Here is a 13,236-nt window from a genome sequence, read left to right as displayed (position 1 = left end):
CATCTTAGCTCCAAACTTTGTCTCTGTAACTCCTTCCATGGTGGTTTTATTCCATATTCTAGGAGAGGGAATAAAGTATCCACACATTGGTCTTTCTTCTTCTTGATTTTCTTGTGTTTTGCAAATTATATCTTGAGTATTCTAGGTTCTGGGTTAATATCCACTTATCACTGAGTGCATATCATGTGTGTTCTTTTGTGATTGGGTTACCTCACTCAGGATGATATCCTCCAGATACATCCATTTCCCTAAGAATTTCATAAATTGATTGTTTTTAATAGCTGAGTAGTACTCCATTGTGTAAATGTACCACATTTTCTGTATCCATTCCTGTATTGAGGGGCATATGGGTTCCTTCCAGCTTCTGGCTATTATAAATAGAGCTGCTATGAACATAGTGGAGCATGGGTTCTTATTACCAGTTGGAACATCTTCTGGGTATATGCCCAGGTGAGGTATTGCTGGGTCTTTCCGTAGTACTATGTATAGTTTTCTGAGGAACCGCCAGACTAATTTCCAGAGTGGTTGTACAAGCTTGCAATCCCACCAGGCATACTGGGTTCTGATGATGCCCAATGTTCTTGGTTTCTGTTAGTAAGAATCTTACGTTTGCCTTTTTCACCATCTGGTAATCTCTGGTGTTAATGTTCAAGCTGTCTCTGGCCCGAGCTTAATCCTCCTGTGATTCTGTTAGCCTCTGTCAGCACTCCTGGGAGTCCAACTCTCACCTGAGTCTCAGTGGTCAGAGCACTCTGCAGGCAAGCTCTCCTCTTACAGGGCAGGTGTCTAGAAGTCTGGATCTCTGCTCCACCTCCTGGCTGAGGATGAAGGCCCGATGATGGGACCCTGTCCAAGAAGCTCTGTTGCTTCTGTCACCCACGTGCTCTCGGGTGATCACGAGGTCCTAGGTGTGCTAGAGGTCCTGTGGTGTGGAGAGTCCTCCAGGGCCCTAGATGCCCTCAGCTGGGTTCACGCAGAAGATGGCGGGGCTGGCCCCCAACCTGAATGGATCCCAGCCTCTGGTCGGCGGGGTTCCTTTCCTGCTGACACAAGACTCTCCTCGATTCTTTGGTGCTGATGTTGCGTTCCACAAACCCGTGATCCCGAGGTGATCCCGAGGTCCTGAGGCGTGGAGAGCACTCGAGATTTCCTGGCTGCCTCTGGTGGGTTCAGGCGGAACATGGCAGGGCTTGCCCCGACCGGAAAGTATTCCAGCCTTTGGTCGGACAGGGTTCCTTTGTCCCTGTTCCTGCTGGCACAAGACCCTTCTTGATTCTTTGGAGCTGATGTCGAGGTGATCTCGAGGTCCTGCTGGAGAGTACTCTGAAGCCCTTATCGGGCTCAGCTGGGTTCAGATGGAAGATGGCTTGGGGGGGGGGGGGCTACCAGAACGAATCTACTCTATTTCTCTTAAAGCCTTTCTTTTTTATCAGTAATGTAAGAATACCCATTTCACCAAGACCTCAGTGTCCTGGACTATTAATGTTTTCATTGCATTCATTTTCATGTATGTAGAAAATAGCTCCTAATTATTTTGATTGGCAGTTTTTGATCACCCGTGAAGCTGAATATTTTTCTCTCCATATGAATAATATAAATAGCATTCATGTTAAAATGTCATTCCATAAGATACTGTTCACTGTTATAATGCTCATACATACCAATAGCACCCCTTCATCCTAATTAAACTTACATATAAAACATGCCTTAATAATATCTATGGATAATACACTAAAGTAGAAAATTAATGACCACTTACTTCATTATTTCCTCCCGATCTCCATGACTGGCATGTTCTGCCTGAATTTTTTGTCTTAATCGATTTATTTCTTTGTCTAGAATTGATGCAGATTTTTTTACTTCTATCCGTTCTGGGCAGATCTGTCTTGCCTGTGACATTTTCTCCTAAGAAAATAGATTGTTAAAATTTTTCTTGATTTTATAATTCATTATACTAATTCTGCCAAAATATGCAAAGCAAAATGAGCTTAGATTTAAAACACATGTTTACTATCAACATTTTTTCTTAAAGATTTATTGTATTTAATTATGTATATGTCTGTGAGTACAGATGCCTGTGGAGGCCAAAGATGTTGGGTCACCCTGGAGCTGCAGTTACAGCCAGTTGTTAGCACTAGTGTGGGTACTGAAAAGTAAATTCAAGCCTCTTAGCATGCTTTGCTGAGCCAGCCCTCCACCCCGCATTAATAGTGTTTCTATCTATGTTTTACACTGAAGAAATGAAGTTAAACATCATTAGAAATGTTCAAGGAAAAATACATTCCTATGCACAGGACTAATAACTTGTAAGAACTCTACCCCTCCCTAGTGGAAAAAAAAAAGTAAAATAGTGATATCAGGATGCAGAGGCTGGTGACCACTTCCTGTGTAATTTAGCATGTACTCTGAACAAGAGAGGTATGGGAAACACAAATAGACCATCTTGTTTATATGCAATGAAGAAAGTGCTAAGTATTTTCTTATACAATATAGATCTTATATCATAATCTACTGTATTATGTCTGAAACAAATATAAAAATAAAGAGTTCCACTCATTTTCCTTGTGACATAAAGATGGAACCCACCACATAGAGCAGGACTGCCTTCAATTGTTCCCTAAAACCACACTGCCTATTTAACTGTGAACAGGCACAGCTGGCAGGAGTTAAAATCAGTCAGCATATACCCCAGCCATGCAGACATCGTGCTGATATTACCTGTAACTCCTTTTCCTTCATGTCAAGCTCTCGTCTCTTTTTATTTAAGGTATCCAAATGCTCTTTCTGTTTATCCTCATAGTGCTGCTTTCCTCGTTTCTGGCTATCCACTTCAGAGTCAGCAAGATTTAACTCATCCTATTTTAATCAAGACAAAACAATCTATAAAGAAAGGATCATTAGCAGCAGGGTGGATGCTCTGCTGCTTTTGAGAATAGTTAGGGAATAACTTGGTTGGTAAGTGCCCGCTGCCCTTTTCAGTGAGAAAAAAACATCCACTGACCAAGATGACAATGATCAGTAACTACCTCCCCAGGTCTGATTGACACAGAGAATACTCCCACCAGCAAGTACACTTTATCTGCTAGCATATCATGGTGGAGTATTAGGAATACAATTCTTTTGCTAGAAAAGCATCTTGGTCTTGTGACTGACAGCTACTGTGACATTCTGAGGAAGAGGGGAAAAACTTCCTGCTACTACTTGATTACATACAGGTTTACCAAAGGACACAGCTCCTACCTTTCAATGATTCGAAGCCGAGGCAAAAGCTAAGATAAAAAATTCTTGGTGACTTTTATTGAACTTACTTAAGAACTCCCAAGTCCAGGGCATGTATAATCTTAGATATTAATTAAGCACAGAGGATTCAAAATCAAGCTCAGAGCACAACACAATATAAGCAGAGAGAAGCAGCTCAGGGGTACAGTGCTTACATAGCATACAGAAAGCCCTGAATCTGTCCCAGCCACATATACAAAGCAGAGTCACGAACAAATGAAACAAGCCCAGAACACAGCTTGCTCTTCATTCTTTCGTAAGTCTCCTAAGTACATAATTTATCTGCTAATCGTTCTTCTACTCTGCTTTAGCACACCACGATTCAAATTAAGTGACCCTACTCAATTTGTTATGGCCTAAGATTTTAAAGGTTACTTTACCTTGTTGGTTTTTTTTTTTTTTTTTTTTTTGAGACAGGGTTTCTCTGTGTAGCCCTGGCTGTCCTGGAACTCACTCTGTAGACCAGGCTGGCCTTGAACTCAGAAATCCGCCTGCCTCTGCCTCCCAAGTGCTGGGATTAAAGGCGTGCGCCACCACTGCCTGGCATAATATATTTATTCTTTTAAAAACAAGAGCAGACTATTTTGTATTAATTGACCTAATTCAACACTTTATGTTTACATTTATACCTAACCAGTAAGGATCTTTAAGGCAAGATACAACGAATTTGTTGAATAAGCTCTAACATAAAAGACACAGAATAACAATTATATAATACCTTAAGTGGATCCGCTAGCTCTGATAGCTGATTAATCTTCAATTTAATTGTATCATACTTATTTTCTGCTTCAATTTTTAGACTTTTAAGATTCTCCATGTTTTCTTTTTGTTGTTCCATATTTTTCTCCACCATTTGCATTTTTATTTTATTTTCTTCAGCTTCATCTTCCTGATAACATTTTAAAAATATACAGTCAAATTAAACATAAGTTATCCAACAGAAAAAAACTATAGAGACAATTCTGAGGAAAGGAAAACAGCAGAAATCAGAGCTAAGATGAACAAGCAAGCAAACACAGTATTTTCATACTCTAGCTGCGAGTTTATAAAGTAGAACAGAAAGGTTCAAAAGAAGGAATGCCATTGGCAGTCAAATAAAGAACTACTCAGTCTGAAAGCACAATCAAAAGCTGTTACATTGTCAAGATACACTTAGTGTATGTCAGTATTTATTGTGTGACAATGTGGTAGTAGCTAAATAAAAAATAAATTAAGACATAACCTATGTCTTTAAGGTAGTTTATCAATAAAGATAAAAAGCATGAAACATGATTACTAACAAAGCTCAACAGCCGAAAGCTGTGCAGCACAAGAACCATCCTGCTTGCCCACTGCTTATGGCAGGTAACATGCTGCCATTCACTTAGGTAGGACATGAGTTATGTCCATGAATATGGCTTGTTTGTTCCATTCCAGAAAAAGTAAAATTGAATGTCACAGTTGGCTAAAAAATTAAAATACAGAAAAACATGTAAAAAATTAAGATGGAACATAAACCTGGAAAATGAAATACACAAAGATCAACTGTGAGTGACTGAAAACATAGTCCTAACCTCTCAGTCCTTGCAGCAAAATTAACATTTACCTTACGTGGTACAAGGAAAATGTATTATGCATATAAGTCACATACACGAACATCAAGAATTTCAAAGGCCATACTTCAGGTAAAATCAGATATATCTTATGAATGGCAACGGCAATCATAAAGATAGCTACAATGAAAGGATCTTTTTTAAAGTGAGACTTGTGAACTACTAAGTTACTGTTTTATCTTTTAACATTTAAATTGAAGAAAAGTATTTTACCAAGGTTGCAATATCTACAGATTGGTGTTCTTCTATATTCTCAAGTTCCCGAATTTCAGAAATATTTTTTCTTATTTTCATCTACAAAAGGAAGTATACAGAATTTAATGAAAATAAAAGTACCCTTGAAAGTCTATATTAAACCACAAATATCTACTATGCATACAATACAGCAGCATGCGATGGTTAACAAAGGGGATGTACCATTATGAAATGAACCAAAGTAGATGCACATATACATGTGCATTCCACCCTGATCAATCTTACTACTAATCCACTTGAACACTTTAGTGGATAGAAGAAATCCACTTTAGGGTTCAAAATGATCACACTATCGAGTCAATAGGAGAAAACACTTTTCTAAAATACCAAATTTTTCAAATTATTGAAAGATTACTATAAAAATCCAGTTTCCCCAAGAGCCGAATAACCTGTGGGAGGTCTGGAAGTCCATGTAGTCTAACTTATTTTAAGAAAAGTCTTGTAATGTTGTCTACCATTCTTACTAATGCTTTCTCTTAAATTTACAGGCAGCTTTTAACTATAGCTAACATTATCAAAAAACAAATTTCGATGTTCATCTTTAAAAAAAATTCAAAGTAGTGATAGATGCAACACACACATGCTGGCTAGTTTTATGTCAACTTGACACAAGTTAGGGTCATCTGGAAGAAGAAATCTTAATTTAAAAAAATGTGGGCAGTGCTACCCTGGTCTGGTGGTCCTGAGTGCTCTAAGAACGCAACTGAACAAGCCTGGAGGAGAAAGCTAGCAAGCAACATCCCTCCATGGCTTCTGCCTCTAGTTCTTGCCTTGTGTTCCTACCCTGACTTAAAAGATGGCCTCTGATGTGAAACTTGAAGCCTGAGACAAACCTTCCCTCCCCGAGATGCTTTATCACGGCAACAGAAACGAACCCTAACTAATAGGACACATAAATCAAAGTTCTCCCAAGACTGGCTTGAGGTCAAAATATTTGAGAAGATGAATGACAAAATTGTACTGTTAACTCTGAAATGTAAGTTGGGAAGCCAAAGGCTATTATTGAGTTTTTTACCTTTATTTCTTTATAATGTAGTTGGCACCTTTTAAGAAGTTCTTCATTGCGTTTGATATCCTTCTCAAGCGCAGACAGACGCTGCTGAAGGGTTATTATGTGGCCCTTTTTATTTTCAATCTCAGTCTCCAAGTCACTTGATAGAGAAGATAAAAAATACTTTAACTCTCATATATCTTGTTCCTTTACAACAAGAAAAGTTTATTTGTAAGAACTTACTTACAGAACCTTATTGCATTAAAGCACTTCTATAATCCTATCAAATTAAATTACAGTTATTAGTGAAAACTAGCAGAAATGTCAAAAGATCATTTAAGAAGTTTTACTTATTTGATTAGAAAGTGTTAGAATATGAATTCTATGCTCTAGGAATTATGCATGGAGTTAGGTGGAAGCAGAAACAGGATGAATATCCAATCCCTCAAAGAGAAGACTCTACTGCAACATTAAATAAATATGAATAGGACGAGATACTTTGCCTCACAACTATAGGAACACAAATGTGCTTCTGGAGGGATGTTTTTACCAGCTAGGCTACCTGGGGAACGCATGTGCATGCACGCGCAAACACACACACACACACACACACACACACACACGGTGTTGAGAAGAAGTTTAATAGCTTAGCAATTCTTGTTTAAGAGAAAATGCTAAGAATATGTATGGAATTGAAGGAAAAAGAGGACAGAGATGGAAAACAAAGATGGCAACGAAGGGTCTCTTTGCAGCAGTCCAACATATGCTGCAGTGTTCTGCCTTACTAGTTTACACATGGACAGAGAACATTTGTTACCTAACAAGCTATGTATACAAGATGCTTGAATCAGATGGATGTATTCCAAAATAATTATCAGTCTCTAATTCTGCACTGTACTTTGCTGATTTCCACAGCACTGTTCATGTATAAATTACCCTCTCCCTCTTAGCACATTTGGCAAGCACTACTATTTGTTTAAAGGAACAAATGAAGGCATAAATTCTAAAGTATACTACTTCGGTAATGTCTATCAATTTTTTTTACCATGAAGTTCAATTTAATACACAAGTAACCAATCACTCTAGGAGCCTGCTTACACATCATGCATACTTTCCTAACATGAAACTGCCTTGGGATGAAAAACTAGACCAAGTGCTACAGCATCCATTTGGTGGGTTATTTTTTTTTCCTCCAACCTTTTTCTAGTGCTTATCAAAAAAATTTTTAATTTCCAAAACCTTGAAATAACTTCATGCTACTTTTAATAATCACTTGAAAAGTATTCATTATCTGAAAATGAGAAACTCCAACAAACCTTTCATTTCTTGTAAGTCACTTAGAATCCTTTTATTTTGGCACAACTTTTTTAGATGACCCCTCTCCTCCTCCTTCCTTTCCTCTGGAAAGGTGCTAGAGGAGGACTCTAGGACCTCATGCATGGTAGGCAGTGCTCTACTAAACTAATGACCCTTTCTCCTCGGCCTCAGGCAAGCACAAGGACAGCAGCAGCAATAGCCCTTTATCCTAAATATACTCTAAGTCACTGACTAATGCCTAAGCCATCAGTTCACCAAATCCAACCAGTTCAGTTGGGAAATCATGATGTTTTCTGCAAACCCCTGTATGTAATTTAGACAAGACCTTTTTTTTTTTTTTTTTTTTTTTGGGGGGGGGGGGGGAGGACTCCTCCATTTGTCTTCTCTTTCAGCTATTTTCCCAAGCTGGTGTTTTATATGTTATCAACTGACCTTTTTTCTTGCTCTCTCAAACAATGTAACTCTACAAATGAGACAGATAAGGAAGTCTATGACCGAAAGTAGCCTAGCATGCTGGACTCTTGCTAATTAAAAAAGAAAGAAAGAAAGAAAAGGAAACGCTGTAGTGAGCAGTGATCCAGCTCCTGCACACCCTTTCAGTTCTTCAGCATGGAATGCTGCATTCAGAGTGTATAGTCTATCCTTTTACAGGAGACACAATAGTCTTCTGTAGGTTGTTCCAATTTCAATATACATGCTGCCCAAGCAAGCGCTACAGCTTGAGGACAGGTAGAAACATGCAGAAGAACTGTTAAGCACATTTTATTCATTTAGTCCTAAATACTGTTGTCAAAATAAGTGCTGAATTCCATGTTAAAGAAACTTTTAAGACCAAATACTAAAGAAATCACAGAAAATGGAACCCAAAGGGGACAGTGGGAATAAAAGAGTGAAGCACTTAATTCAAACCTTATTTCAGAATCCACATCTCTGCTTAGAAACTTGGGTCTTGTACTTTCAGATGAATAATAACGTCCTGCAAACACTTGATCACCATCAGCAGTAAAAGCTTCTCTACAATTTTTGGGTGGCTTTTGGGATTGCATGACTGCACGAGCCACAGAATTATTCTAGAAGAAAGAAGTTTATATTTTTTAAAACATTACCAAAGTATTTCTGATGGATGTACTTAAAACTTTTATCCACTGGTAAGAAAATTCAAGTATATTTTTTTAAACATCAAAATAATTTCCATAGTAACAACAATATATTTATGAAATATTTTACAAACAACCAAAACTGACAACAGTTCCTTTGGAAACAAAATGCACAAACCAACCAATGCTATATTATCCTATAGATCCTCCCAGGAGATAAAAGTGTAACAGGGAAACATATCTATGAGAAACCTCAGCTAGGAAGATTCTGAAAAGCACGTGAACCACTGGCTTACTTTGATCAGCAGCACTGTCTCTATGCTCCGCATGTCAATCAGGCTGTTTGCCACAACAGCATTGTCTATTTCTAAAGCTGTCAGAACAGTTGGAAACTCTGGATGGTAAGCAGCTCTAGGAGACAGAGGGGGAGGACAACTCAACAAACTTTAAACAAAAGAGAACTTCATGCATATAAAAAGCAAAATACGTAATTTAATGGGTAAGTAGACTATAGAGAATATAAAAATCTGACATATGAACACTTATCTTTAAGAGGTTTATTTGCTGAATTTATTTACATTAAAATAGTGTTAAGACACTGTTTTAAGCACACAGAAATATGAGCTCATATAATCTCTTAACAACCACTATAACATACTTTTCCTATTTTTTCTGATGAGGATGCTTCAGAGAGTTTAACAAGTTCCCTAACATCCTAAAGACAGTTAAGTGGCCAGGGTAGGATTTAAAGTAGGCGATACATTTTTAAATCCAGAACCAGAACCATCATGCTCAAATTTGATTATAGTAGTTTTACTGTTATAATTTCTAAGTCATAATTTCTCCTATAACTATACACAAACATAAAAGTTAGTTAACTAAAACTCATCTTAAATAGCTCAATAACTATTTTACTGAATAACAGTGATGGGGATGGCTCAGCAAAAATGCTTGATCTGCAGGCATGAAGATATGAGTTCAAATGCTTGGTATCCACATAAAAAGCTGGACAGAGCTATAAGCCCATCACTGAGGCAAGCAGGTCATGAGAGCTTGCTAACCAACAATCCTTTTATAAATGACTAAAACGCATCTTAAGTATCCAATACAGTCAATGTTCTAATAGTTCTGATCTTTTTTACACTGAAACATACCACTGTTATATTAACATTTTAACCATAGTTTACAAAGTTCTTCACACACATATACACAAGTCTCCTTCAGAACACTTAAGTCAGCTCAACATTATTAGACCTACTAAAGGCTCTTATCAATAGTCAGTCAACAAAATACTAGAATTTAAATCCTTCCACTGCTTCAACAACTTTGTGCTTTAGCACCTTATTCTTGAAACCAACTAAAATAAAACACTGACTTTGTCATCACCCAGACCTGTTTTATGAAACTATAATTTCTACCATTTCTCAGTCAAACCAAAACTTCTCCTACTAGGCTTAAGCCTGAAGACTTTATAAAGCCAGGTTTCATTTTCTCCTAGGCCACACTTTGTTTGAACTAATTTCTAAATACTCTAATTTAAGAGTACCTTCAATTGCTTCTCTCCTCCTGTCACACCCACACATACAAAACTTACCTCCTTCAATTATCATAAAAATAAAGATACTCTTACTGACATCTATAAAGAAGTAATATTAACAAAAATTCCTGCGGCTACTATAGGTTTTGTATCTTTAGTGGAGTATTATTCAAATTCTTCAGTGATTCTCAGCAGCTAGTTTAAATCTTTAATAGCATCATTTCCAAGCTTCCTACGCAACCCCCAAGGTCACCATTCCCAGCATATGAACTCACCCACCTCCCAGGACACTGGAAATATTCTGCGCAAACCTAGCTCATCTTTTTGCCCTTTCATAGTATACTGTAAATCAGACTTTATATAGTTTGATAAATCTCTGGAAACAGTCTGGAAAACCACATGCCAGCTTGGCAGTGGTAAAGAATTCCCCTTCACCAAGGCCCCCATGGCACGTCACACAGCAGTCCATATGACTGTACAACTGACTATTTTTTCTGGTACCAAAATAAATGAACAAAGGTTAGAGAGATGGCTCAGTGGTGAAGAGTGCTTGCTGTTCTTACAGAGGACCCTAGCACGCACATCAAGTGGCTCAAAACTGCCTTTAACTCCAGCTCCAAGGAATCATACTACCTTCTCTGGCACCATGGGAATAGTACTCATTTGTACAAACCAAGCCCCCTTACCTCCTAAAAGTTAAAAAAATCTAAATAAATCCTTAATAAAAGCAAGCAACATAACAGGTTCATGGAGGCATTCTCCCTCATGTAACTTTAAAGAGTATCTTCCTACTTCCCCATATGGCACCCACAAGTCATGCAGGTCACCAGTCCAGGTGTAACATGAAAATGACATAAATGTTATGTCATTTTCAACCTAAGCAATTGCAATTAAGCATTTTTGTCCTTAGACAAATTCATTAGTTAAAAGGCCAGTCATTTATCATCTCTTCTGTCTTACCTAAGAAATAACTTAATGACTCCCTCATCTGAACTAACCTATATCCTATACTTTATGATCCATTTTACTAATGCTTAGAAAGAACCAAAGGGGGAGCTGGTGAGATGGCTCAGCGGGTAAGAGCACTGACTGCTCTTCCAAAGGTCCTGAGATCAAATCCCAGCAACCACATGGTGGCTCACAACCATCCATAATGAGATCTGACCCCCTCTTCTGGTGTGTCTGAAGACAGCTACAGTGTACTTACATATAACAATAAATAAAATCTTTAAAAAAAAAGAACCAAAGGTAATTGTTTCTACACAAATTTACTTGAAGATGAATAAGGTAATTACAAAATAATCAGAAATAGTATTATTTTGACAAAAGTAAAGATGGAAAGAAAATTTCAAAATGCAACCTTGGACTCATATATTTATTTTATTTCAACTTTGCAGTAGGTTTCTAGGTCCTACGTTCAAAATTATCTCATGAGTAATTGGAACTATAGGTGCACACTACTGTGCCAAGCTCACATACCTCTCTATATAAAATGGAGTGGTCAGCTAGAGATAATAAAAGAGTTTTGGCTATCATCCCCTTTAGAAGAAAACAGTTCTGCAAGCATCCTATGAAACATCTTTTCAACTGCGCACATAATTAAGCAAAACCAGTATTTATCTGATTACCTGAGTCTCACATCATATACCTCATCCCGAAACTCAGACACAATTATCTGTGGCCGAGAGGTCCCTGGTGGATAAAATTTTTTCATCAAAGACTGAAGTACTCTCTCATCAGCATGATTATGGCAACAATAGGCTTGCAGAAGTCCTTTTAAGCAAGATTCAATGGCCAAAGCAAGTTCAGGGTCCCGTAGATGAATGCAAGCACCTAAAAGTGATCCCCCACAAAAAGATCACAGGATAAGTAAATATTTAAGTAATATCGTCCTACAGAGAGATCACTCCCTAGAAGAACTTGACTAAAAAGTTTCTAAAACCCTAAATAGAAACAAATAAAAATAAATAGGTGGGGACTTTCAAACTGAAAAAGGCTGTGCTGGAGATCACATGGTCTAAATGAAGTAGCAAGTGAGAGGGAAGCCATTTTATAGTGTACGTGAGTCAAGAGCGGTGCTGCTTTTGTTATCTCTTCACAATGGCTTCACGTCTACAGGCCGCCTGGTTAATCGACTACAATTCTTTTCCCAAGTTCTTTTTCTTGCTTTAGATTTTAAAAGAGCAAAAGGAAAGGAAGGTATTTAAAACAATTTTCTCATTATGTTTAAATATGTGAGCCAAGAGTGTAACACATGCCTGTAATTGAGGCACTCAGGAGACTGAGACAGGAGGATTGGGATTAAGAGTTCAAGACTAGATACATAAGACTCGTCTCTCCCACCCCGCTGACAAAAACCCTTTAGGATGAGCTAAGTTTATACATAACTAGGCAGCTAGCTTAAACAGACTACTTCCTAGAACGAAGAACTTATATTAATGATATTCTCCACAACAGTGGCAAATACCTAAAGGGCCGATAGGTTTATGGGTAAATTGTCTCCGTCTGTAAGCATCATCTATTGCTTCCAGAAGAGCTGGAACATGAGGACCAAATCTTTTTAGTCGATCAGTTTTACTATCTTTCAGTTCTTTCAATTGTCTCTGATTATAGTTGAGTGCATGTCTCACTTCTATATCTTCTTTCCTAAAATATAAAGGCAGAGAAAGGAAAGACATTATATGCTAAGTTATTCACAAATATTAGGGCTTTGTCCACAATAGTCCCATGTTAACCAATAATCTTGCTATGCTAAAATGAGATTTTATTTACAAATAATTGAGTTACCAGACAGTAGTCAGCAGTTCTCAAAATTCAAATTAAAAGTGATGCCAGGTGATGGTGGCACATGCCTTTAATCCCAGCACTTGGGAGGCAGAGGCAGGTGGATTTCTGAGTTCGAGGCCAGCCTGGGCTACAGAGTGAGTTCCAGGACAGCCGGAGCTACACAGAGAAACCCCGCCTCCAAGAAACAAACCAAAAAACCCAAAAGTGATGCAACAGTAATAGACTGGGAATCCCACAGATTGCTAAAATGTACAAGTCTTAGAAACAATTTTACTACATCTTTATCAGTTCAGGTGTGGTGGCACAGGCCTTTAATGCCAGCACTTGGGAGGCAAGTGCATGTATGTCTAAGTTGTTCTATGCTGAGCTTTCCAGGCTAGT

The 13,236-nt window shown here is 37.9% G+C and overlaps 1 protein-coding gene and 1 non-coding gene across 5 annotated transcripts in view; both read right to left on the bottom strand.

Annotated features, from left to right (window-relative positions):
- The window catches only part of Smc6 (structural maintenance of chromosomes 6), a 53,900-nt gene that overhangs the window by 16,359 nt on the left and 24,305 nt on the right, over nt 1-13,236 (bottom strand). For all 4 annotated transcript variants that reach the window (NM_025695.4, NM_001324476.1, XM_011243892.3 and 1 more), the window contains 9 exons: nt 12,536-12,714; nt 11,697-11,901; nt 8,828-8,942; nt 8,344-8,504; nt 6,142-6,277; nt 5,085-5,165; nt 3,998-4,168; nt 2,719-2,856; nt 1,760-1,905 (listed from right to left, as the gene is read on the bottom strand). In NM_025695.4, the coding sequence (NP_079971.2) occupies nt 1,760-1,905; nt 2,719-2,856; nt 3,998-4,168; nt 5,085-5,165; nt 6,142-6,277; nt 8,344-8,504; nt 8,828-8,942; nt 11,697-11,901; nt 12,536-12,714 (1,332 nt within the window). The remainder of the gene's footprint in view (nt 1-1,759; nt 1,906-2,718; nt 2,857-3,997; nt 4,169-5,084; nt 5,166-6,141; nt 6,278-8,343; nt 8,505-8,827; nt 8,943-11,696; nt 11,902-12,535; nt 12,715-13,236) is intronic.
- Mir7675 (microRNA 7675) lies at nt 3,483-3,540 on the bottom strand. Its single transcript, NR_106136.1, has one exon. It is a non-coding gene; the product is annotated as a microRNA 7675 (primary transcript).

The sequence above is a fragment of the Mus musculus genome, chromosome 12 (assembly GCF_000001635.26).
Source record: "Mus musculus strain C57BL/6J chromosome 12, GRCm38.p6 C57BL/6J".
In the NCBI taxonomy this organism is placed as follows: Eukaryota; Metazoa; Chordata; class Mammalia; order Rodentia; family Muridae; genus Mus; species Mus musculus.
The sequence above is the reverse complement of the archived record's forward strand: the minus strand, read 5'-3'. Positions and strand labels throughout refer to the sequence as shown.